At 27.0% G+C, this 26318-nt stretch overlaps 1 protein-coding gene and 1 long non-coding RNA gene across 7 annotated transcripts in view; one reads left to right on the top strand and one right to left on the bottom strand.

The window, feature by feature from the left end:
- LOC129907776 (uncharacterized) overlaps positions 1 to 26318 on the top strand; it is a 68821-nt gene that overhangs the window by 11941 nt on the left and 30562 nt on the right. Inside the window, exons 3-4 of one of the 4 annotated variants that reach the window (XR_008771148.1) lie at positions 18420 to 18498; positions 18613 to 18738. The exons of 2 other annotated variants lie outside the window; for them this stretch is intronic. This is a non-coding gene — a long non-coding RNA (uncharacterized LOC129907776). Of the gene's footprint in view, positions 1 to 3403; positions 3976 to 18419; positions 18499 to 18612; positions 18739 to 26318 lie in introns of those variants that run through there. One more of the 4 variants, XR_008771153.1, reaches the window with a different exon arrangement.
- Positions 4202 to 26318, bottom strand: part of LOC129907768 (syndecan-like) — a 413100-nt gene continuing 390983 nt past the window's right edge. For 2 of the 3 annotated variants that reach the window (XM_055984137.1, XM_055984136.1), the window contains exons 5-6: positions 10229 to 10396; positions 4202 to 5752 (exon numbers count right to left, since the gene is read on the bottom strand). In XM_055984137.1, the coding sequence (XP_055840112.1) occupies positions 5580 to 5752; positions 10229 to 10396 (341 nt within the window). In that variant the 3' untranslated portion in view covers positions 4202 to 5579. The remainder of the gene's footprint in view (positions 5753 to 10228; positions 10397 to 26318) is intronic. The other variant, XM_055984138.1, reaches the window with a different exon arrangement.

Raw genomic sequence — 26318 nt, forward strand, 5'->3', positions numbered from 1 at the left:
CCCAGAACGTCCGTTGGGATAACCAAACACACTAAAATTACACAACGCTGCGTGCTAGAATTTACAATTTACTGTCTAATATCTTGGGTTCATCTCTGGAACTAAATCGACCAGGTTATCCACCCAGCTGCTTCCAGTTACGCACGCTAAGTTGGTTGAAGTAGCCTTCAATTTTAGACTATCGAATGCTATCGAATACGATACGAGGCAGAGGCAAAATTGAATCGTTTATTTCAGAAACAGCATAAGTCCATGAGCACTTACTTTTCAGGAGCAACAAAAAACTGTTTTTTATGTTAAAACTCCACAACACTTCAAATTTAGAGTATGCCAAGTTATAATCTAGCTAAAGACGCATTTAAAAACCTTAAAAATATTAACTTTTTTTCAAGTCTTAGCGGGTTTTTAAGCCTTTAAAGTCGCTGGACTTATGTCGTTTCTGCTCAAAACGAATTTTTTTTTTTGGTAAAACTTTTGTTTTTATTTAGCTATAGCTTTCGAACCCAGATTTCGATTTTAATAAATAAAATAGCAGTAGATAGAGTAAATCTTTGCCTTTTATAAATGTATAACTTAAAGGCTTGCGTGTCATGATGTTTGCCAAAATAATTTAAAATTGGTAAAATGTCATATAATTCAAGATTTAAAAATGCTGCCACCGCGAGAAATCTGGCTATAACTTTTGAAACCTGAGTTCAATTTTAATGAATTTAATAGATATAGATAGAGTAATTCCTTACCTTTTAAGAGATATATTACAAAAGGGGGTGCCAGGGGCGTACACTCCCTTGGGGCAAGCGGGGCGTTGCCCCGGGGCCCCCGACCGACCCCAGAGCCCCCACTGGAGACAATGCAGAGAAGAAAACTGTTAGCATAAATTGAGTTACGAAGTAACCAGGGAGACAAATTATGTCATTCAGTGTAATGTATAATGCATTGGTAGCCACACAATATATGTATATTGATTTTAAAAAAAGTTTACCCCAGGGGCTCCAAAAAAATAAACTGCTTATTTAAAAGAAAAATTATAATTTTATCTTAGGGCCCCAAAAAATATTACTTGAAAAATCTTTGCCACCACAAATAATACAAAAATATTATTTGAAGATCCTCAAAAGTGGTTCAAAACAATCAAATGGAAAATTAAATATAAATTCAGGGGCCCCAACATAAATACATCAGGGCCCAAAATAAAAACATTACGTTGTTGGTGGCATTCCGAATATTACTTCAGAACAAAGGCCCCAATACCCATTAATTCTTGGCTCCAAAAAAATGATATTATATTTAAGGGGCCTCTAAGCACTTAATTTTGAGGCTCTAAAAATAATTTTTCAGAGGCCCAAAAATAAAAAAAAATATGTGCGATGATGGAAAATAAAATATGTATTTATTACTTCAGAACAGAGGCCCCAAGAACTATCAATTCTTAGCTAAAAAAATTTTATTTTAGGGGTCTCTAAATATTTAATTTTGGGGGCCCCTAGTACAAGTGCTTACTACTTTTATGAGAGACATTTTAAGTAAGTATGGCAAAGTACATTACGAACATATTAAAACATTAAAATAAACCTAAAAATAAATAAGCCATACAAAAAAAAAAACGTATGGCGTATACGTAATTTTTTTTTGTAACTAAGGGGCCCCCAAATATCAAAGGGGCCCCAAAATTTAGTCTTACCCCGGGGCCCCGGCGACTCAACGTACGCCACTGGGGGGTGCGTGTCATGATTGCTGCCAAAATAATTTAAAACTGGTAAAAAGTCATGTATTCAACAGTAAAAAATGTTGTCACCGGGTGAAATCTTTCCATACATTTTAAACCCTTTCCTTTCAGTTTTCGTATTTTGGGGGGTCTGACATACTTAATTTTTTTCCAGAAGATGAATAACTATATATAAATGAGAAATTTCCAAAAAAAAAATTTTGGGAAAAATGGACTTATGCTGTTTCTGAAATAAACGATTCAATTATGAACTATCCTTGTTTTACTGTTTGAGCTTATTTTTTAGTTAATGTTATTTTAAAATAAGTATTTTATTTTTCAATGGAAAAAACTATTGCTTGATTTATTTCAAAATCCTCAAAAAAAAATTCTTGTTAAATGCAAAATACCTTGAAATGAATTTGCCAACATTAACTTTTTTTGTAAATGAAGAGTCCAGGGAAAACCAGCACAAGTTCATTCCAACTCATTTCGAGAAAAAAGCATTTTAAAATTTTGTTCTCCATACAACTTAGTACTAAAAGCACACAATTTATTTTCTTAGAAAGGCTTAAATTTTTTTTATAAAAGTAAGGATGGCGTCAGATAGTGCTCAGTAAATACTACAAGACCTCATCAATAGTTTATTTTTCACAAAAAGTGGACATGTGCCGTTTTTCCCCTGGAACCTTCAAATGTATAAAATTTTCGATTCAATTTGGTACATGCATATGGTTTCATCTTCGCATGACTTCAAAAAGGAAGAGATTACAGTAAAAAAAATTTTGTTTCACAAGATTTTTTTTTTATTGTTTTTGCGTAACTGATTGTTATATTTGTACTATAGTTTAATAAGAAACAATTTAATATCATTGAAATAGGTTTTGTAACAATTTTTGCTAATATTTTATATTTTGGAAGCAAAATAATTGAAATGTCAAACGAAAACCTGAAAATATCCAGTGTGAACTTTTTTCTAGTTTTGGAAATTTTTTTTTGCGAAAACCGCGTTTTGGCTTTAGTGTGAAAAGGGATAATTTCATAAGCTTGATTGTTTCCTTTTGCACATTCCTTGTCGACCTTTCAGGATTTGCGAGTTGCTCGTATTTTAAAAGCTTTATTAATTGAAAACCATCAATCAATTATATTTGCATACTTTAAGGGGCATATTGGTGAAATTATTAAAATTTTGTTTATTTTCGAACCAGTTAAATTAATGCCGGATTCTTTACCATATGGGTAATAAATGTACATTTTCTTAACCTTTCACTTGCAACTATTCTTGTGTAATTAGTCACTAGAATAGAATGTGACATTTTCAGAGGCCTCCATTTTTCATACCAAAACCATTCCTCTAAATTTTTTTCAACTCAAATACATACTTCATTATGACTTTCTTTTTCCTTTTATTGGGCGATGTTATAATCTTGATGTCGGGAGATGATTCGGAGAGATTGTATTTTCAACATTAAGTCTTCCTTGGTTCATTTTTTTTTAAAACCCACTGAAAATTCAACTTTGATGCACATGTATAAGGAGTCCGAAGTTATTTTGCTCATTTTTAATTCTTTAGATTTGCTGTAAAAAAATGTCTCAAAATAAAACACTTTTTTATTTTTTTACTTAATTCCTAAAGAGTTTCATTTATTACATTACTTCTTCATTCTTATGTTTTTTTTTTTTTTATTTCCATTTCAGTTTCATTTTTTATTACATTTTATTTTTTTTTTTTTTAATACAAAGCAAGATAAGAAAAAAAAAATAAAATAAAAATTACAATAACATAACTATTTTATAAATTTACTTTTGTTTTTTGTTTCTTTTTACTTTTGTTTGTATTATTAAGTGAATTTCATATTTTGTTTCTTTTTTGACATTTTATTATTCTCTCACACTTAATTTTTAATTAATTTAAAAAAAAAATCTCTTTTTTCTTATGTAAATTTAAATGATATATAATTTAAAAAAATATATATAACTTGATATATTTTATGTGTTTTCTTGTTTAATTTTTTGTTCATTTTAATTTAATTTTTTTTTATTATTTATTTTTCTGTATACTTAAATGTATATAAAAAAATGTAAAAAATAGAAAATAAAAATTTAAAAATAAAAAAATTATAAGTTATAAGACAAATTATGTGTGTGTAAATATTTATAATATTAAATGGAAAACTTAGTTAAATCTTTTGTAACTTATATATTTTTTTTTATATCTTCTCGGTGAATATTATTTATTTTATTTTTTATTGTTTCAAAAATTAAACAAGCTGCCACTTACTAAAAATAGTATAGCACAACGGAAAAAAAAGAATAAAATATTACAATATTACAATTACAATTAAAATTAATTTATTATATCAATAATAATAATAATAATAATAATAGATATTTGTTTTTTTTTGTTTTTGTTTTTTAATAATAATTAACTAGAAACTAAAAATAGTTCTGTTTCATTTGATTTACGTTTATATTTAGGTTTTCTCATTCTGTTACTTTACTTGTTTTTTTTTTTTTTTTTAATTTTATTTACTTCTTCGCAAAACTAACTGTTTTTATAGATAAATATAAAAAAGAGATACATCAAGTTATTCATGTTTTTTTTTTTTTTTTTTGGATATCTTTTACATAAATTGCAAAGGTTTTTTTTTTTCTTTTTTTTATTTTAACTTTAGTTAGTTAGTTATGTGTGAAGTAATCATATCCTTTACAAAAAAAAAAAAACCCAAAAGGATACGACACTCTTGCAATTTGTTTCTTTTATATTTTTTTTTTTGTTCTTATTTTTTACGACTAAATAAAGTGATTTTTTGTAACTTATGTTTTTTTGTTTTAACCTAAAATTGTTTCTGAATTATAATTTTTTTTGCATCCAATTATATTTATATTTTTTTTTAAATTTTATATATAAACTTTCATCTTATATAATATTTAGTTTTAGTTGCGTAATTTTAACTTTTCAGTTTGTGTTTTATTTTATTGATGAAAAATAGGGAGAAATTATAGAGTTGCCATATTGAGTTTTTCTTGTTTTTTTTTAAAGGAAATGTTTTTAAAAAGAATTAAAAACAATGAGTATGAAGCTAATAGCAAATTTTAACAAAAATTATTAATTTATAATGATAAATGCTTTCATTTAATAAGGTTTGGTTCTTCAGAATGAGAGAGAGAAAGATAGAGAGTGTGAAAGGGGAGAAATTCTTTCGACGACAATATTTCTATATAATTATTTTCTTTTTTTTTTAATACAAATAAAAAAATTAACATGATTTTTTCTATACACATAAAGCTAAATAAAATTTGTTGATATTTTTGTTTTCTGTTTAATTGGTTGAGTGTGATCTGTTTGTGTGAGTGTGTTTTGTTGATTATATTTAAACCATTTTTTTTTTTTTTTTGTTCTCAAACTAAGTTTTGTTTTCTTATTGTTTTTCTTCACTTATTCACTTACATCCATTTTATTTTTATTTTTGTTTAAATATTATTTCTCTGACATTTATGAATTATTTTTTTTTTTATTTTTTTTAAATGATTTTCTATGTAAATATGTTTTTTTTTGTCTATAATTTCCATGAAAAGGAAAATATGTCTGTCGAATTTATGGTTTTCTCTTTTTAGTTTTCATAATTTTTTCTTTTGTTTGTTCTTTTCAAAAATTTTACACTTTCTTTTAGTTTTATATTCATTTTCATGCACGTTGTATTATCTTCTTTTTTTTTCTTTTTTATATGGTTTTTAGTTTGGTTTTATGTATTATTTCTCCCCCCATTTTTTTATTTATGTTTTTGTTTTGTTTTTTTATTTATAATTAAATAATTGTGTTTTTTTTTATGTTAAATTAAAAAAGAAAACTTTTTTATTGATTAGGAATCTCTCAGGCATAAAACTCTCGATTGTTACCATTTTTCGCGTATGAATTGACGGCAGGTGAGCGTTTTGGTTCGTCAAGCGCATAGGAACCTTCGTCCTTTTTCCTCATTCGATATACAATGAACATTACCACTAGGATGGCGCATAGTAAACCGACGACAGCGCCACCAATAACAGCTGAAAATGAAAAAAAAAAGAAGTATTTAACGTTTTTTTTTTTTTTTTAAGTGATAAAATATTAGTTCAGACGCAAAATTATTAGTTTCACTTCATTATAATATTGTGATTAGTAATTTTTTTAGTATAGGTTTAAATTTGTAATTTTATATTTTGGAAAAGCTAAGCTAAGCTAAGCTGGTAAGATTGCAAGTGCTGTTTTCCATTATAAACAAAAATTGTAGACAATTAAATTTCGCTTCTTTTATGTTAAGAAATCTTTTTCGATATCCTGAATATTAAAAAAGTTATAAGCCAAAAAAGTACAAAAAAAAAAAAAACAAAAAGAAATTTTATAAGTTTGGAGCACTTTTTATCAAAATTATAAAAAAAAACCTTCCAAGAAAAGATTGTTCAATTTAAAATTCTACAAAAGTTATTAATCCCTTTTTTTTTTGTAATTTTCTCTTGTAACACAAAGCTATAAAGTACTCACTTAGTATTTTAAATTCAAGATTTTGTTGAAAAAAGATTTATGAAAAAAGCAAAGAAAAAAGTTGAATAAAAATTTAAAAAAAAAAGTAAAGAAAGACGCAGACAAAACAGGGTATTTTTTTAACAAAAAATATTAATAAGCTGTAGAGAATTTTAAGGTGAACATTCTGCTCTCGCAAGGTTTTTTTTATAATTTTTATAAAAAGTGCTCAAAACTTAAAAACAATTTTTTTTCGTTTTTTTTTTTTACTTTTTTGGCTCGTAACTTTTTTAATATGTTTTTTGTTTAGCCAACTTTTACATAGGATGAACAGGAGTCGAGATATTTAATAAAAACTAAAATCCAAGATGGCGACCAAAAGGTGAATTTCACGAGTGCGAAAAATGTGGGTTATGATATTCACTCAAATCTCTATCGAAAAAAATTTGGGGGTGGTACAAACTGCTGCGTCGCACAATGGGGCAAATCGACCCAAAAGCTGGCAATAATTAATAAAACCAAATTGCAAATAAACTTAATTTTTTAATAGTAATATCCATCCTTTAAAAAAATTATTTTAATTTTTTTTTAGTCCTTTCCGTTTTTTCACAACACAGTTTTGTTTAAGCTTAATTAGTAGTCAGATGAGCCAGAAGTGAAATTGTCGATTTTTCATCGTGATCTTTGAGCACAGTTTTTCATTTTTTTTGTTGATTCATTAAAAATTTAAGTATGCAGCCTTCAACTTCGGGTATGTAAGAGTTATTTAAACAATTTTTTTTTTGTTATATGTAAATATATATGTAAAATTTTAGTGAAGTTCCGTGATCAGTTTTTTCAAAGGGTTATTTTAGAGGTTCTGTGAAATCCATTGATTTTTAAATGTGTTCCGAGTGGGATCGAGTTGTGTTTTATGTGATTTTAAAATGTTTGTGATGTTTATTTTGTGATTCCGTCAAAAAAACGTGCTCGTTTGAACTTTTGAACAAACGAAAATTGGCTCAATACCTCAATTGTTTTTAAAAAGGCAGAAGAATCTGCAAAGAAACGTGCTCGTCCAAAAAAATTGCAGTCTTATCCCCCAGAAGCACCTGCGCTATTGAAACCCAAGCATTCCCGAAGCAAACATTTTTGTTGAAACTAACGTATCTGATGACGAAAGTGATGAATAAACTTATTTTATAATTTTTTTTTAGTTTTTTTTAATTAAATTTAAAAAAGTCGATGAAAATAAAAACTTTAAATTAAAAAAAAAGATTTTTTTTTAAAATCAGATTTTCTCTACAATAAGGGTAAAGTTGGATAAAAGCATGGATAAAAGTTATGTCAGATAAGAAATTAATATATTATTAAGTATCTTGAGCCTTAAAATAACCTTTCAATCTGAAAAATACTAACATTTTTATTAGATCCCAAATAAGTGGGCGTTTTAGTGGGCGTGGCAATTATAGCATTAGATATGGCCTAGTAAGGGTCTCAGAAGCATATATACAAAATTTCAGGTTCCTAGCGCTTACGGTTGATTTAATACCACATTTTAAGGCATTCTGCCCCACTGTGCGTCGCCCATTCATGAACATCATAAATGCACTGTATTATAACGGGATTCGTTTGGACTTTGGGTATGTGAGTAAGGGTATTGTTGACAACAATTTACACCAATAAAAATGCTGTATATAATTTTGTCCGGGTCAGGATTCTTTTATGTTTAATTCCCTGGCCTATAAACGAAATGTGGCCTAACTTTCCTTTACAAAAAAAAACAGAAGCCAGTGTTCGTTTTTACCACCGGGTACAAAAAGGTAAAGTCGTAAATAAAAGTTTAACAGAAAAGAATCGCTCTAAATTTATGTTTTTGATACTAAATAAAAGATAAATAAAAGCTTATTCTTATTTAATCAAAACCCTAAAGGCGGAAGTGATTTTACGTTACGAAAAATGTGTGATTTATCTCAACACTTCAAAAAGAGATTGAAACTAAAAATCTTTTTCTTTCTGTTTATGTGAGGTAAACTTTTTTTTTAACTAACTTCATTTATGCTTTAAAAATAAGGCATGCATAAATATAATTATGAAATGATTGGAAACACTTATTTTTAAAAACTTTGTTTTGAAAATAATTTGGACTTTAGAGAAACAATTTTGAATCCAATAAAGATGAAGGTACATATTATTTCTAATTACCTACATTTAAAGAGTTCAACAAAATTGGAATCCTTTTTATATTAGGTACTATAAAAGTAATATTAATTAGAAATAAATTTCCTCAAACCGAACTATTGAAGTGTTTAGAAAAGTAAGTTGCTAAGTAAGATTATCAAAAATTTAAATTTCAAAAGTTTTCATGAACGAAAATTAATTTTTCATTGAAACCCATAGGTACTCAAGAAACAAGTTTAATTTAACCAACATCCAAAACATATTTTCACTGAATTTAGTAAAAACGAAAACCGTTTTTATTTGGAGAACAAAGGGCCGATTGAGATCTGATCTTACTTATAAATAGGTGAATTTTATTTTTTATAAAATAAGTGAAATTTTTTTCAAAACTAGTTCTATACCAAAAGTAGTCTCCGATATCGAATTTCTAGCATTCAAAGATGGAATTGAATTTTTTCACATAATTTTTTAAAAATTTTCGAGATTTGAATTGATTTATTCGATTAAGTTAAAAAGTTTTGCGATATGACATATTTAGAACTAATTAAACTTGTTTTGTTTTTTTTTTTTCAAGCAATGGCTTCCTTTTTTGGTATAAAATATGTAGGTACATCAAAATTAAATACCGATTTTAATTTGTCTTTTTAAAAAGAAAGTTTTTCTCATAAATGCTTTGGCTTTCGCAACGTATTTGGATAAGTCAACTAAGTAAGTCTTATAGTCTCGAAATAGATCTTTCTAACGAATTTTATTTTGTCGTTTCGATGGACTTATTTTTTGATGAAACCCATTCAAAATTTGTACGGCCATGCTCTTCAATGTACACATTGTGTACACAACCATTGACATTATTTGAATTTTCAATCAGTGGCAATTTTGTTAATATTCTTAATAACTCTGTCATTTAGGTTTAAAACATATTTAAAATTAAAAAAATATTCAACACAAAATGCCAGAAAAGGTTAAAATGTCTACACCGTGAAGGCTGTTACAACAAAAATCCTTACTTGGATTACACTGGTCGGCAACGAAAATGGAGCTTGAACCAAACCATACATTTCTATAGGACTTTTGTGTGCTGATTCCGAATCTGAAGTCAAAATTTCACTGGCACGTCAAGTTTTCGAAATATTTAAATATTAACAGGTCAAAAACGCGTTTTTTTGGTACTTTTGGCGTTGAATTTCATCACCGTTAAATTTTTTTTGGCAAAACTACATATGCAAAAGCCATATTTTATCGTCTTAAATAAGTTTATTTTTTCTAAAAGATATTTGGTATAGAAAGGTATGATATCTCAAAATCTTGGTGGTTAAAATAACTTATGGTTTTTGAAGCAGATTTGAAGTAAATTTCAGTTTTCGACTCCTGATTCGGTTGAAAAAATAGCAAAATATTACGGAAAAATAATATTTTTAGATCAAATGTCAAAACAAATTTCATTTAAAATTAGTTTTTGGGACTTTATAGCTAAAATTGTGATGAGCACAGCTCAAAAACTAGACGTGATGGAAAAAATCTGTAAACTGTTTTGAATTCAGCAAACTCAAGTTTATTAAAATAACCTTACACAGTTCTTGCTCCCGACTTTTTTTTGTTTTTTTTTTTTTGCCGACCAGTGTTACTGAATAGGAATTACAACTTAACATAAGACAATTTGTACATTCATAATTTAATATCTCAAGTTAAATTTTTGGACAAACACTCCTCTTTTTGGCAACCCTCTTTCCAAAATCTTACGGACAATGATTAAGACAGAAACATTTCAAAAGAATATGTTTAACAAAAAACAACACAAATGATTTTAAAATGCATCAAATTTTGAAAATAATATTTTTCATTCATAATTTTCAACTACAAACCTGCCAAAATTCCGGGTTGAGCAAAGAAGCTCGTCGTTCTATCATCTTCGTTCGTGTTCATTATTAACACTTCGTTTCCGGTTGTGTGCTCGACTTTAGTCTCTGTTGGCAGATTATTGATGTTTGTTGTGTCCAATTCGTTACCTTGATTGGTGTTGTCTCCTCCAACTGTTTAATTTTTTGCAAATAAGTAATTTTTTTCCGAAGAAGAAAAATAGAAAAAAAAAATATTCGTATTTCAAATTGAGTGATTTTTGTTTGAATATTTTTTACATTATGTTTATGAATGAATGAATGAATATTTTTGAATATACAATGAATATTAAAAATGATATAATTTTTTTCAAAAGCTTCATATTTTTAATACCAATATACACTATATACATAAAAATGAGGAGATGCATGCGATATTACTATAAAAAACTACACATTTCAATGATTTTTATTTTCATGCTTTTTTTTCGTAACTCTTTCAAGTACATTTTAAATGAATATACTTTTGCTTTCTTTTAGTCGAATTTGAAAAAAAAAAAAAAACTAAAACTACTTCAATACAAAAAAAAGAAATAAAATCAAAAAATTTTTTTTTCCTATACAAACCAATTCAATTTGCAATGCAATTGAATGTCCTTTTTGATGGAAGAAGAACCAAACAAAGGATATCCAATGTCTTAGTCAATCATTTGGAAAATTGACATTTTCTTTTAACCAAAGGAAAGCTTGTTTTTCTCGTCTCATCAGTTTCTTCTTCAACGAAATTCAATTTACAAATTGAAAATTGTGAAATTTGTGATCGTCCGTAGTAGTCTTTTACTCAATACTCTTTAAAATGTTAATATATTCAAAACATAGTCCTCTAAGGCTATTCAATTTAAGTGACATAAAGAAATCTATAAAAAAAAATAGAAAAATAAGTACAAGGACTTTAGTTAGGTAAATCGATTTTTTTTCTTTAAGGACACAAACGATTTATAACGAAGTAGCCAATTTCCAAGCCATTTGACCTGTCTTCAACGGAAATTGTGTTTTGCCATGAATAAACTTGACCCTTATTTTGTATTTTTGTTGAAGGTACTTGTTAGACGTTGTTTCTTTTTTTTTTTAAGATTTTAATATCCTTCGAACTTTTTTTTTTCTTATTCAAATAAATCCAAAGAATTTTGTTTGAGAAAGGATATTATTAGACAGATAAGGGTGATTTTTTTTAAACGTCTGGAACTCAAAGCAATATGAATCAATAAGAAAAAGAAGTTGATTTATTGCTAAGAAGATTCTTTGGAATTGACTTCTTCAAAGTATCTTTGTAACTTAATCCTTTTGGTGGAAAAGAGAGGATTCCTTTTTTCTGATTTCTTGAAAGTCATATAAAGAAAAGATGAACCCTGATATAAGGGTAATCAAAGATGAAAAAACTTGGTAGATTTTAATTCATAAAACTCTTTTGATTTACAAAAAAGAAGTTAAAAACGTATATTTTTGTAAAATAAGCTGTTTTCCTATGATCTAAAATGTATTTATAAAAACAAATACTTTTTTTTTCATTACCATATTTAAATTTTAACATTGGCTAAAAGGTACCAAAATAATATATTGAAAACAATCATTTTTCATGAAAGAAATGGAAAAAGCAAACTTTTTTCTTCTAACACCATTAAATCCATTTTTTTGACAACCTATACATATACATTTTATATCATCTAAAAGCTTATTGTTTCAGCTCAAAATATTAACATATATCGACCTATGTCTATACAACATCTACAAATTGTCTAGAATTTTTTGAACCCAATCGATTTTCATCAAAAAAAGCAAAAAAAATCTATCTTTTTTTTATCTTCTAACACCATTAAATCCATTTTTTTATATGACAACTTATAACAAATTTTATATCCTCTGAAAGCTTATTATTTCACCTTTTATATGAAGAATTTTTTAAAGCCAACCATGTCGAAATTTCAAACTGAGAATACGGTACTTCCCACACTTTTAGCTGGCCAGGGGCACCAGATCTCAACAGATTTTGAGGAATTTCTGAAGTTTTTTTTTTTAATTTAACGTTGTGTAGTTTTATGGGCTCTAGATCAAAAGAAAGAACGGTTTGAAAAATAAAAAGAATTTACCGTTATCTCAAAATCACTACTTTTACAAAGGTCTACCACATTAAGTTTAAAAAAACCATTTCTAACCATTTTTTAATTTTTTAAAACCTATCGATAAAAAAAATTCAACTTTCTACAACGTCGCGTTTAGGAAATAGCCCTTTTTCCAATGTTGTTTTACCCCTATTTACCCTATTAATTATGGTATTTTTATCTTATTTTTAATTTTAAATTGAAATTTATGCCGCACTGCTAAAAATTTCAGGTGGAACTGGAGAAAATGGGATCACTTTTTCATGGATGCTGCCATGGTTCATCGATTTATAATACGTTATCACGTCAAAAAAAAAAGATAAATATGTAGAGTAGATGTATGTTCATCTGTTCCATCATAACTTCTAAACAACCTATCGCAATTTAACAAATGAGTTATCGTTAGATGCGTCTTTCTTTTTTGCTTAACATAGGCTATGAAATATCGCATGACGTCGATTATGTCGCCCTCTAGTGGCAAATGTCATGAACCATTTTTTTTATGAAATGAAAAAAATAAGTTTACACGTTTAAACCCGACTACACCAAAATACAAATAGAAAACTTGGTCTGAAGGAATATGAAAGCAATTATAGAAAACAGCAAAAAAAAAGGTTTATAAAAAAATGTTATCTGGGGCTTATTGATAAAGCCTTTAATAGTTCAATTTCCAAATTGAAATTTCCTTCGATGAGTCTGAGGATTCTAAAAGTCCTGCATTAAACTACATGCATCTCTAAAACCCGAACGATGAACAAATATACCTCAGGATTTTCTAGGTTTTTTTTTGTTTTTGTTGTTCAAATCAATGCGGATTCTATATCTACCGAAAATGAACTGAAGGAAATAACAGAAATCTCTTCTATTCAAGTAAGAATGTGAAAGGGTTTGTTTTTTTTTTTTTAAATGTGATTCACAAAATCTATACCCAACAGGGTAATGCAATATTCTTTTGGGTTGCATTTAAGTAGAGAACTGTAGGGTATACCTAGAAAGTTCGATGTTATAGTTGTTGATGATGCTGATGAGAGTATTTCAGATTTAGCTTAAAGGAGACAACATATACATATAATAAACATCTGGCCACAGGTTCCACAACAACACACATAAAAAGAAATAGATTTCTCTTCTATTTGATAGGTTGTGTGCATTTTCCTAGGGAAAACCAAACCAAACGAACCAAATCAAACCAAACCAAAACAACCAAAAACAGGACATTGGTTATTTCATTTGGAATTTTCAGTTTGCTTACAGTCACATTGATTTTTTGTTTGTTTGTTTTGATTAAATGGATTGCAAACGAAAATAAAATACAAACAAAAAATAGTTCTGATGTGAGTAAAAGTTTTTTGGAATAACTCCAAAAATACACTCAGGGTTAAAAAATAACCAAAATCGATTTTTCAACACTTTTTGTAAAAATATCACTATTTTCTCGAAATACATCTATTGAAAGAAAACTCTTCCCCAATATTTCTTAAATTTAATTTAAAATCATGATTTATTTTAGGATATGTTATGAACTCAAACAATCTAGCCAAGGTAATCTTCACAAATCTTTTGAAAGCCTTTTGTGACATCCTTGAGACAGATTTTTGAATTTACGATAAATTGAATGGTTTTATTTTCTTCAGCTTAATCTTCAATTAAAAACGTGTCTTACTGCTGAAATCAATCGCAAAATTTTCAAGGATGACACGCATAAGCTTTGTTCAAGAGTGTTTACCTTTTTGGCAAAGGACAAAGATCAATAAAAATTATATTTTATTTTAAAAGATACAGCTTAGTAAATAGTTAAAGGAACAGACTGGAAATAGATTACTTTTTTTCCTAAAAGATTTAAATAAGGAAATTAAAAATCATTTCGTAAAGGGTTATTTTCCAATGACACCAGTCATGTTAAACTAGGCACATGTTAATAAAGAAAGCCTACTTAATTACAAGCGAAAATCCGGATCGAAGGACCATTTTTTCATTTGTTCAAAAACGAACCAATAACTTTTTGAAATGTATCTATTTTAGCCTTTAAATCTATCAAATATCATACAATAAAGTTGAAAAAAAGTGTTTTTAGTATGTTTCCGGATTTAAGTGGTTTTCCGAATAGTTGCTCAAAGAGCTTTGTAGAACGTTTACTACCCTGCAAGAATACATCTTGCTTATTTGATTATAATGACTTTTCAGTGGCTTAAAAAATGTTTTTATAACTTTTTTTAGCTTTGACCTCGAATATCTTTCAAATGGTTAGATTACACTGGTCTGCAAGGAAATCCTCCTTTAAATAAAACTATACTTTTCTAAAGGATTTTTGTATGCTGATTCCGAATCTGAAGTCAGAATTGACCTAGCACGTCACGTTTTTTAGATTATCCCGTTAGAAAATCTCAAAAACCCATTTTTTTGCTGTTTTCGAATAAATATTTTGGCATAATGTAATCTTTTTCAATTAAAATTGATACGGTTTATGAAAAAAAACTCTTTTTTTTCTTTCAAACTCAATTTCAATCTTCTGAATATCTCTTTTCTTTTCCGAGATATCTTAATTTAAGTAAATTCAATATAAGTTCAAGTGACCTCAACTCCAAAAATTTTATAAAGCGTTTCGCCCAGGTACGACAGTGGGCTCATCAGTTAGATCTGTCGTACCCTTACTAAGACGCCTTATTTTGGTCGATGTTTACCGACACTATATAAAACTCACAGCATGAATATACTGTGAATTATAATATTCTAAGGGAATTTGTTTAAATTCAGACACTTAGAAAATGTATGCCCGTGGTCAGGCTTATATAATAACGAAGAAAAAAATAACAAAAATAATAAAAAATTATTAAAATTATTTTTATTTTAAGTGGAGTGATTGAATATAATTCAATATAAGTTCAAGTGACCTGAACTCCAAAAATTTTATAAAGCGTTTCGCCCAGGTACGACAGTGGGCTCATCAGTTAGATCTGTCGTACCCTTACTAAGACGCCTTATTTTGGTCGATGTTTTATATAGTGTCGGTAAACATCGACCAAAATAAGGCGTCTTAGTAAGGGTACGACAGATCTAACTGATGAGCCCACTGTCGTACCTGGGCGAAACGCTTTATAAAATTTTTGGAGTTGAGGTCACTTGAACTTATATTGAATTATATTCAATCACTCCACTTAAAATAAAAATAATTTTAATAATTTTTTATTATTTTTGTTATTTTTTTCTTCGTTATTAATTTAAGTAAGTTTAGAAGGTTTGGCATATCTTACCATAAAGAAACTGATCTCTAAAAATTAATATATCTTTCTCCCTAGAACAAAAGTATACTTTTCTAATGGACTTTAGTGTGCTGATTTTGAATCCGAACTCAAAAAATTTCGGTCAGCTCTGGTTTTTGAGATATAGTAGTTTTTTTGAGATTTTCTAAAAAAAAACTTGATTTTGTGATACTTTAATGCGAATATCCTAAAATCCTGACGTGATAGAATTTTTTTTGAATTCGGATTCTAACTCAGCACATCAAAAACTATAAGAAAAGTGTACTGTTGTTTCTAGGAGAAACAAACCTGAAGCTTTACAAGGCAGTTTATCGAATGGTTTATTACAAATAAGATATTTCTAAATAGAAAAATAGTATATAAAATTACAAAACACGTAAAAATTTTGTTTAATGTATTTTATTTTGGTTTTCTTTACATATTTGACTTTTTTAATATAATGGGCATTGATATTTTACATTTTCCTTAATTAAGGTGCTTTTGTTCATGTAGGATTTACTAGAAAGTGAAGGATTTCAAAATGTCTGCTTTTTTTGTCAATCAGTATTTTAAAAAATGAGTAAACATGAATGTAAAACATATTTGGTATCAATCGATAGGTCATATTATGAAGAATAAGTCCTTCAAATTTGAGCTCAATGCTACAAATAGTTTTAATTTTATACAAGTTCAAATGAATCTAAAAGGGTGATTTTTTAGAAACTACTCACATTTTTCAAAAATCATTTTTAAAATAATGGTACCTGATAGAATTTTTCTGAAACCAGGTTTAGATTCAGGAAAGTCTAATCTTTCATAATACCAAAAAATTATTTGAGAGAGAAAAAAAAAAGTTTAATTTTGCAGACCAGTGTTATTGAAAAAAGTATGCAAAAACTTTTTGTGGAGAAATTTGTTTCCTAAAAGAATATGTCTTGCCCGTTTGATTATTAAAATTTTTCAATTTTTTACTAAATTAAGAGCTAAAATGAATTTTTAAAGATTTTCTCAATTTTTGGACTTCAAATATCTTTTAAACGGTTAGATAAACGAAAAAAAGGTAAAAAGCTTTTTTTGAAGAGCGTTTAATTTCCTGCAAGAATATGTAACGAAATTTGCTAAAAAGTCGATTTATAAACAAATTAATTGTCTAGCAATCGATTCTTCGGATTATAAAATAAAAAAAAAAGAATTTCGATTTTTTTTGACATGTCCTATTGCTCAATGCTCACATCTTAGAAAAATTTGAAACCGATGTTTTTTTTTTAGAGAGAAGAGAGTTTCAGCTAAAGTCAAGTGTATATATTTTCATAATATCTTTCTTATTTTGGGGGTTTCATTCAAAGATTTGTCGGAATTTCCAATTTATCTGTCAAATTTTTTTAAGGTCATTTCTTGAATTCCTGCGAATTCATACAGATTCGTTGAGACACTACCAAATTTGTATGCTTAAATCATCAGTAACAAGAAACTTTTTACATCAATTATGTACAATCACATTCACACTGTGGAATGTGGAGTACCACCAGGTTCTACAATAGGACCCATCTTGTTTAATTTTTTTTTTAATACAAATGATTTTATCTAACAGTCCCTACTCTCTTAGTCAGAATCATTATGGTTCCAAATAAAAATATTGCTTCTTTTGTATTAATAAATGCAAATGAAGATTCAGGGAAATATATAAAGAAGTTATGTGTTGTATATTTAGCTTCGTTACAACAAAAATATGTATATAAATTGAAATTTTAGAAAATAAAAGACTATTTGACACTATTCCTTCAGTATTTTTTTACTTGAATACCTTTAACCGTGAAATTCAATGTCCTTAAACAAAGAAACTTTATCAATAAACTTTTTACTATAGAAAATACTGTTTACAGAGATTAAAAAGAAATAACGATAATCGAAAAGTCCTTCTTGTTGATTTAACTCACAAACAAAAAAAAAAAAATATATTCTTGCCTTTTCTTTTTCTTTTTAATTTTCTACAGGCTCGCCTTTCTTTGCAAAGAAAGATTAAATTAATTCGATAGAATCAAAAGTGGGAAATAATGTTGTAGGTTTACCAATGATGTACAAGTAAAATACATACATACAATCTAGATGTGTTTGTGTAGATTTTAATTTCCTGTTTTATGTTCAAAAACCACATATAGCAGGATATTTGGAATTTAATTTTTTTTTGTTGTTGTTTACTTTGTGTTTGTAGATTTTATAGGATTGCCCAAGAGGAGGATATTAATGTATAGGCGAAACATAAAATAGCTAAAATTGTATTTTACACAATTTTAGGAAAACCAAACACACACAAAAGACATAATGTGGTTTACGGTTGGTTGGGTTAGGTTAGGTTTTGTTTTTCCATTTAGGTTCATATATCCTTTGGATATACCTATACTTTATAGGAAGGGTATTTTAAAAGAAAGGATATATCTATTTTGATATTTATAAATTGGTTTTGTTAGGTTGAATAAATTCTTTCAATAAATTTGATTGATTAGATGGTTTTAAGGAAGAACATTTTGTGTTTTGTTGAAAAGGTTAAAAATGATTAGTCGATATTGTCATATGGGTTGTTCTCTGTTAAGTGGGATTTTTAAATTAAATTTAGTTTTCTATAGTTAAAAGAATTTGCAAACCAAAATTAATTATTCAAAAGTCCCTTATTGTTTTATGTCTTAATAAAAATATTCATACTTGAAAAAAAAACAGGGTCAATTTATCCCAATTCAATTTAATTAGTATCACCTTCCACGAACCACTAAACTCCCTTTAATATGTAACTTAAATGAATATAAACACTATTTAATATTTCAGTTATTTTGACTTCCTGAGTATAATTAAAAAGCAAAAAGAACACAAAAGCAAACAAATAAAAGCAAAAAACTACAAAGGAGTAGGTATTTACCTTTCAATGGAATACAGTGATTCCCAACATTCCAACTAATTAATAATAATTATTATTTTTATTTTTCCAAAATAATATGAATTTTTCAATGGAAAATTACAGAAAATATTTCATTTTGAATGAATCAACAAACAAAAAGATTTAATTTACATTTTAACTGGAATTTATTTGTGCAAATTTATTGAAAAATATAAAGGAAAGGGTTTGTTTTTAAATATTTATATAACTTTTAAATTTTATTTGAACTACATGTTGATATTTTATTTTTCAATTGGGTAATTTTTGTAAAGTTGCAATGATATTTAATTTATTCATTTATCAGACAAATTATTTACTTTTCAACTTGTACTTGAAAATTGCCCTTATTTGCCATAGCAAAATCTTTGGTAATAATAATTTAAATGCAAATTAAAAAGTAAGCTTCTGTGGAATGTATCTTAAAATTACATCTTGATAATACACTCGGGCGTATGCGTACTTTTTTTTTAAATTCTTTGATTACTTCGGGTAATATGATAAAAATTCTTTAATTTTTAGCATTTCCTACGTTACAATTTTCAAAAGATACTAAAATAGAAAAGAAAATGTGTTTGTTAATATTTTGATAAACAGAAATTTTTTTTGCTTAGTCTTTATTTTTTGAAAATACAAGTTTCGGTGTATGAGTTTCCGAAACCGATTTTTTGGAAATAAAGAGCCACTGTGACAGAGACAAAATTGTAAGACTAAATTAATGTGCATATCACAGTAATTTTTTTTTATTTCTTAATGTCTTAGTATTCTACTTAAAGGTTGAAATTTATTAAAATACAACACAATACAAAAAAATTCGTTCTTCAATGAAAAAAAACAACTCTTAATATGAAATTGAGCTCCAAAGAAAGTATGCAGATTAATTTCTTTAATAAATATGCATTTTATTCATATTTCATAAAAATTCAAAATCGTTAGAGCCGTTTTTGAAATAAACTAATTTTTTGAAAAAAAAAATTGGAACGCCATTTTATAGAAATTATTAACAAACACTTAAAACCGAAATTTCCAAAAAAAAATTCAATTTCCTGTTTTCGAAAATTCCATTTTTCAAAAAAAAAAATTCTGATTTTTTTTAAATATCCAAAAATTATTTTTTTTTTTAATTTTATTATTGATTTATATGAAAACAATATAAATTCTTTTGTTTAAAAAAATTTTAAAATCAGGCAAATAATTTGGGAGAAAATCAGATTAAAACAAAAAATGGTTGTATGGGAGGTACAGTTAACGATTCTTGAAAAAACTTTTTTTCATAAACAGACAAATCTTGTCTGAAAACAGTAACTCGAATTTTTTGATCAAAATCGTAGGAGCCATTTTTGAGTAAATTAAACTTTTTTTAAATTAGTATATGACAGTGACGCTTATTTTTATTAAAAAAAAAATTAATTTCAAAACCCCTCTGTACAGGATCCAAAAACTTCTACATACAAAGTTTGAAGTGGATCGGCCGAGGAGTTTAGGCGGTAGCTCCTTTTAAAAACCGACAGACGTCCTGACAGAATGACAGACAGATAGCATTGGTGAGCAAAAAAGTTACAGCAAAGATATTTAATAGATTACGTAGAGCTCATCCTTGTTTAAGAACAGTTATTTAAAAAATTGTTTAGCTCTTATGTAGTAACGCATCACACTAGCTTGTTCCAACTTACTCGTCAGCTTTTATAACGAAGTTATAACCTGTTAAACTACTTGTATAAAAGTGTTTGAACACTCTTTAGAAAGCTTAACCCAAAAAAAACTTATAAAAGCTTCGGTTAATGGTTATGCAACTTATATAAATTTAGAGCTCCTAAAAACTTTCATTTACAATTCTTTTATTTTAAGGTTTTTTAAACTTTTTCATGATATTTAACGAAATCTTATGGCTTTAAGTGTTCAAGGTTAAAATGAAAAATTGTTTCTTTTAAATATTTTAACAATATATTTACGTAAAACTCAAAATCAAATTAAACAGCTTCGGAAAGGCTTGCATAAAATTTTTTTCTAAAAACTTAATGAAAGTATTTCTCATAACTACTAGAGTTTCATTCTTCGCTTTTTATAGACTTTATAAGAACATGTTATTGTATATTATTTTCCTTTTCCATGCAAAGAAACTTAATCGAAATTTTAATGTGACTTCTTTAAAACCTTTTCGAAGCTGAAATGTTAGCTGAACAAAAGTATCAAGTTTGACCTGGATGAAATGGAAGAAGACCTTGTCTTATAATTCGATTCCAAAGATATCCATTTAAATAAATTATCAAAAACCCAAATGACAATACCAAAAAAAAACAATATTTTCACTGACTTTGAAAAGAAAGCATTAGCGAGGAACCCTCAAAGATTGCATTTTATCATTTTTTTTTTGTTGTTGTTTATGTTTCTTGTTTTGTGTTTAAACACTAAACAAAACTATTTCTAAAGAAACCAGTCCGTAACCACAAAACAATGACCTAAATACAAAAAAAAAAAAAAAACAAGTACACAAAAAGTACACAAACACGTAGAAGCAAAACGAAAAAAAAAATAAAACTCATTCATTTTTATCTTTCTAAGTCGAGGACGATAGACAAGTGAGTGAGTGTATAAACTTTCAGACAAAAGTACACATTGCTGTCGTTTTTTTTTTAATCTTTTTTTTTATTTTAAGGATGTTCTCGTTTTTATAGTTTGTTTCAATTTTTTTTCCACACTTGACGTTTCGAAAAAAAAGAATGAGCACAAAATAAAGCAAAAAACTTGAACAGACAGAAGCCTTAAGAGTATATCATTCAGGCTTTTATTAAAAACTCGGTTATGAACGGTATTTAAAATTAATTTATGTCAAGAGCAAATCAATTAAAAATTCTATCACATTCCATTTATTAAAGAATCAATGACATTTTTGAATTTTTTTTTTCCTTGGGGGAGTTTGGATGGATTCATATTTTGGAGGGAAGAATACCAAAAACTAAAATGAGAACAAATATTTGCATCTATCCTGAGTATTTTCAAGTTTTTTTTTTCTTTTCACTGAGTGTCATATTGTTGCCAGCATACAATAGCAAATGCAAATTAATTGCCATTTCTATCTAAAGTCGCATCATCATCCTTCGCCGTCGTATTCGTTACCCCATCACATTGTTTCGTCGTCGTCCTTGCAAAACAAATTTCGACTTGAAAAATGCAAATATTTTATTTAGTTTCTTTTGTTGATATTCTCTTAAAATTAAGATTTCAATTGTAGCGTAATGCCAAGCAGCCAACTATAAATTTTTCTCACAAAAAAAATAATAATAAGAAAAAAACATTAAAACCAAAGGACTATAATTAGGTCGCAGGAGCGCGCACAGAGATATTTTTTTTTAGTTGGTGGTGAACATTGGCATGGCAGGAGCAGCTGCTGCCATGGTATTTTCCCGGAGTTCTTTCTTCTCTCTTTACACAAAAAAAAAAAAAAAAATAAGTTTGCAATGAATTTATGTCCTGCCGAGATGAAATATTGCACGCCGCGCTGTCAACCTCATGGCAATGGCGGTGGTGGTTGGGTTCGGTTGGTGGAAATGAATTAAAAAAAATCAAAAAAAAAAATTGAAAAACAAAAATCATTTAGTTTTTTTTTTTTTTGAGCAAAAACACTTTGACTTACTAAGTATGGCAAGCAAAGGATGTTTCTGTAGGTTTTGGTTTTAGCATTTAATTGAAATTGAAATTTAAGAATTTTTCTTAAGCAAGGAATAGCAAAATAAGAACCAACCACCATGATTGCCACTGATGCAAAAATACAGTTTTGAATAAACACATTTTGAGTAATTTTTTAAGCCAATCATATTTTTAAAGAAAAAAACAACATTTTTTTCATTTTTTTATATGGCAACCTATAAAAAAATTTATACCATCGCAAAGCTTATCATTTCAGTTTTAATTTTATACCTCAATCATTATTGTACGACGCCTACAAAAAAAAGTTAACAACTTTTTAAATCCAACTTTATTGGGATGAAGTAGTATACAAACACCTATTTTCTTGCTTAATAGAAAGTCGTATTTTTCCAGCAGATAATTAAATTTTCACCGACAACCCTTTTGAAAGTATTCACATTTCGCCATTGCCAAGTACTCTTTCCTGTAGATCAGTAATTTACTATAGTGATGACAGTGACATTTTTCTGCTTTAGTTCTCTAATCTCCAAATCAAATTCATCTTTGAAATTATAGAAAAATTGTTGAAACTGCTGGACTTTCATCAATAGTTCCTCGTTTTGTTTACGTAAAGAGATTATTTCGGCAATAAGCATATTGACGTCGGCCTTTGTGGTTAAATTGGCGTTTGCCTTTGCAAGCTCTGAGTGGATTGAGTCGTCGATGATTGCTTTAATTTTCTGTAAGTCGGACGGCGAAAGAGACAGTTCTAAACAAACAAAGAATATAAATATATGTAAATATAAATAAAATAAAAAAAAAAATAAATAATAAAATAAGATAAAATAAAAAAAAAGAACAAAATAAAATAAAATAAAAAAAAAAAAACAAAATAAAATAAAATAAAATAAAATAAAATAAAATAAAATAAAATAAAATAAAATAAAATAAAATAAAATAAAATAAAATAAAATAAAATAAAATAAAATAAAATAAAATAAAATAAAATTAAAAAATATAAAATAAAATAAATAAAAAAAAAAAATAAAATATAATAAAATAAAATAAAATAAAATAAAATAAAATAAAATAAAATACAATAAAATAAAATAAAATAAAATAAAATAAAATAAAATAAAATAAAATAAAATAAAATAAAATAAAATAAAATAAAATAAAATAAAATAAAATAAAATAAAATAAAATAAAATAAAATAAAATAAAATAAAATAAAATAAAATAAAATAAAATAAAATAAAATAAAATAAAATAAAATAAAATAAAATAAAATAAAATAAAATAAAATAAAATAAAATAAAATAAAATAAAATAAAATAAAATAAAATAAAATAAAATAAAATAAAATAAAATAAAATAAAATAAAATAAAATAAAATAAAATAAAATAAAATAAAATAAAATAAAATAAAATAAAATAATATAAAATAAAATAAAATAAAAAAAAAATAAAATAAAATAAAAAAAAACAAAAATAAAATAAAAAAAAAATAAAATAAAATAAAAAAAAAAAATAAATTAAAAAAAATACAACAACACTGAAATGAGATGAAATTAAATAAAATTTATAAAAGTGTTATCGACACAGAAACCACTCAGAGTTTGGCAGCATTTTGATTAAAAATCTAGCTTATGAAAAATAATAATAATCTACTACTTTTTCGCAAGCTTGTCTTGGTCACTTTATTTTTATTACTCATTAAATAATTTGGTTAGACAGCGCGCAAATGTTATGCACAAGCTTTTTAAATTTTAATTAAATATAAACAACAACCATATATTTTTGAATTCGATTAATACTCTTAATATACTAGAAGTAAGTTTATTATTTTAAAAACATTATTAAATTTGGCGATTACCCACTTTTATGGAAATCAAACCCTTTCGGGATGAATAATGATTTCCCAATATACAAAGAGAGAACAAGAAAAAAAAATAACATATTACATAAATAATAAATATTAATAGAATTTTTATGGAACTGAACTAAGTTTTCTTATATTAAATTTCCCATCGTTTAATTTAAACTTAATATTAATTACATTCCAAACCAATGAATAAATCACTTTTTGTATAAAAAAAAACCCTAAAAGAGGAGAACCTTTTACAATTTTAACCCTTCCAAGTTGTCTTTTTATTTTTAATCCTTTTCTATTGCCCCCATCGGACTATTTATCCATGTTTCAACCCAAGATTTTAGCAAAAATATTCTTCAAAACTGTTGATTATTAAATCTTAAACAGTGACGATACCCAGGAAGAAAAATAAAATTCCACGAATTTATCTCAGCCATTTATGAAAAATTATTTCCCACAAAGGAATTCCTTCTTTTTGATGAGATTTCGACCATAAATTAAACTCAGACAAAAAAAAATATATTCTCTTAAATTGTATCCTTACAAAAGAATAATTTCTACAAACCAATTAGAAAAACCCTTTTGCCCATTCTGTTTTTACACAAAAATTAAAATACTCTACGGAAGGACCTTCAGGATTTTCTTTTTCTTTTTTTTCAATTAGTCTTATTCTGCTGCAGGATTAAATATGTATGAACATAAAAGTAAACTGCAATCGACTAATTGATGAATTTGGAAGAGGAAAGCTTAAAAAAAAAATTAAAACACGTCCACGGAACCTAGGAATAAGGAACTTGAACTCAGGAGTCAGGACCTATCCTGAAAGTTAATCTCATTCTTTATCATTACCTACTTGTAGTACAGACTACACTGATGTTACAGAGAGCATTTGTATGAGGGTATGCATGTTTGGTTCCTTTCCTCTGTGATTAATTAAAATAAAGCAGGATACTGCAGAAACTCTCTCCTCTTCTGTTAAAGTCCTCCTTTGAATGGCCCCCGGTGTAAATGTGTAAAAAGGAAAACGTAAAAGTATGCATCGTCAAAGAGAAGTTCATTTGATTAAAAAAAGTAAAAATAAAAAAAGAAAATCAAGAGTCCGCACGTCAAAGAAAAACACAGACTTGGTGCGAAGGTAAATGAACTTTTGTGTCTGTTTTGGGTTTTCTTTGATGTCTGCGGTTCGGTGGAGTGGTGTACTCTTGTATATAAATTCAATACAAAAAGTGTGTCATTATGATGAAAAATGTTTTATAATTTTTCAAACGAAAATTCTTTCATAATTTTTTCTCTTTGGCGGCAAAAATAAACAGAAATATCGGAAGTTCACTGTGGCGTATGTGGAACATTTTTTTTTTTTTAATTATTTTGGGTGCTTTTTTTTAAATGCAAATAATCTTTTATGAAAGTTTAAAATAAATTCTTAGATTGCTTTTTATATTTATGATTCAATATAATTTAATTTTCATTTGGGGGAAAGGTATATATCCTAATTTGCATCAACCCAGCTTCAAATAACCTACTTTGACTTGGGTTAGCTTTGTCAGATTTGAGCATGTAGATTTGTTTTTTTTATCAAATTTGCCTGGATTTTCCCCAATGGGTTAATGTTTCCTTTGGCAAAAGTTTTTGTATTTTTTTTTCCGCATCAAAACATCATAATCTTCATGACCCTTTTCTCTCTCTAAAAAAAAAAGAAGGAAACCCTTGTCTACCGAAAAACAGGGCTAAGATAATGTCATTAGAATCTCGTTTGGCATATTTCCATATTTCGTATCAATTTTGTATGAGTTAATGTGTATTTCCTTTTTCAAATCAGGGATGATAAAGTAGAAGAGGAAAATGGGGAGTATTTTCAGAATTTTCCTACATGAATATGTTAACGTATTTATAAACTACAGGTGTGTTTACATTGGTTTGGGGCACATTTTTGGATTGAGATTATAAGTTGATCTTAGTCGTTTCTGGCAATGAGCTTGAGTGGTTTTTTAACCTCTCTGCACTGCTGAACCAAATAAGAGGATGTTATACTGGTTGGAAAACACTAGAAAAATTAGTTAGCCGAAAGAAATTCGAAATTTTATGGATTTTCTGAAAGACACCCGCACAAACCCTACAATCCAGCAGTAAAAATGCACAATTGCAACTTGGAAGTCTCTCGCACAATGCCTTTTTCACAGTCTTTCGTCGACGAGTCGCTGACAAGTCTTAAAAATTTAATTTGGTAAATTTGACCAATTTTTTAGTGTAACTATTCCACTGTTTTTTTACAATGCTGTTTTGGTCTACTCAA

The sequence above is a fragment of the Episyrphus balteatus genome, chromosome 1 (genome assembly GCF_945859705.1).
Source record: "Episyrphus balteatus chromosome 1, idEpiBalt1.1, whole genome shotgun sequence".
Lineage (NCBI taxonomy): Eukaryota > Metazoa > Arthropoda > Insecta > Diptera > Syrphidae > Episyrphus > Episyrphus balteatus.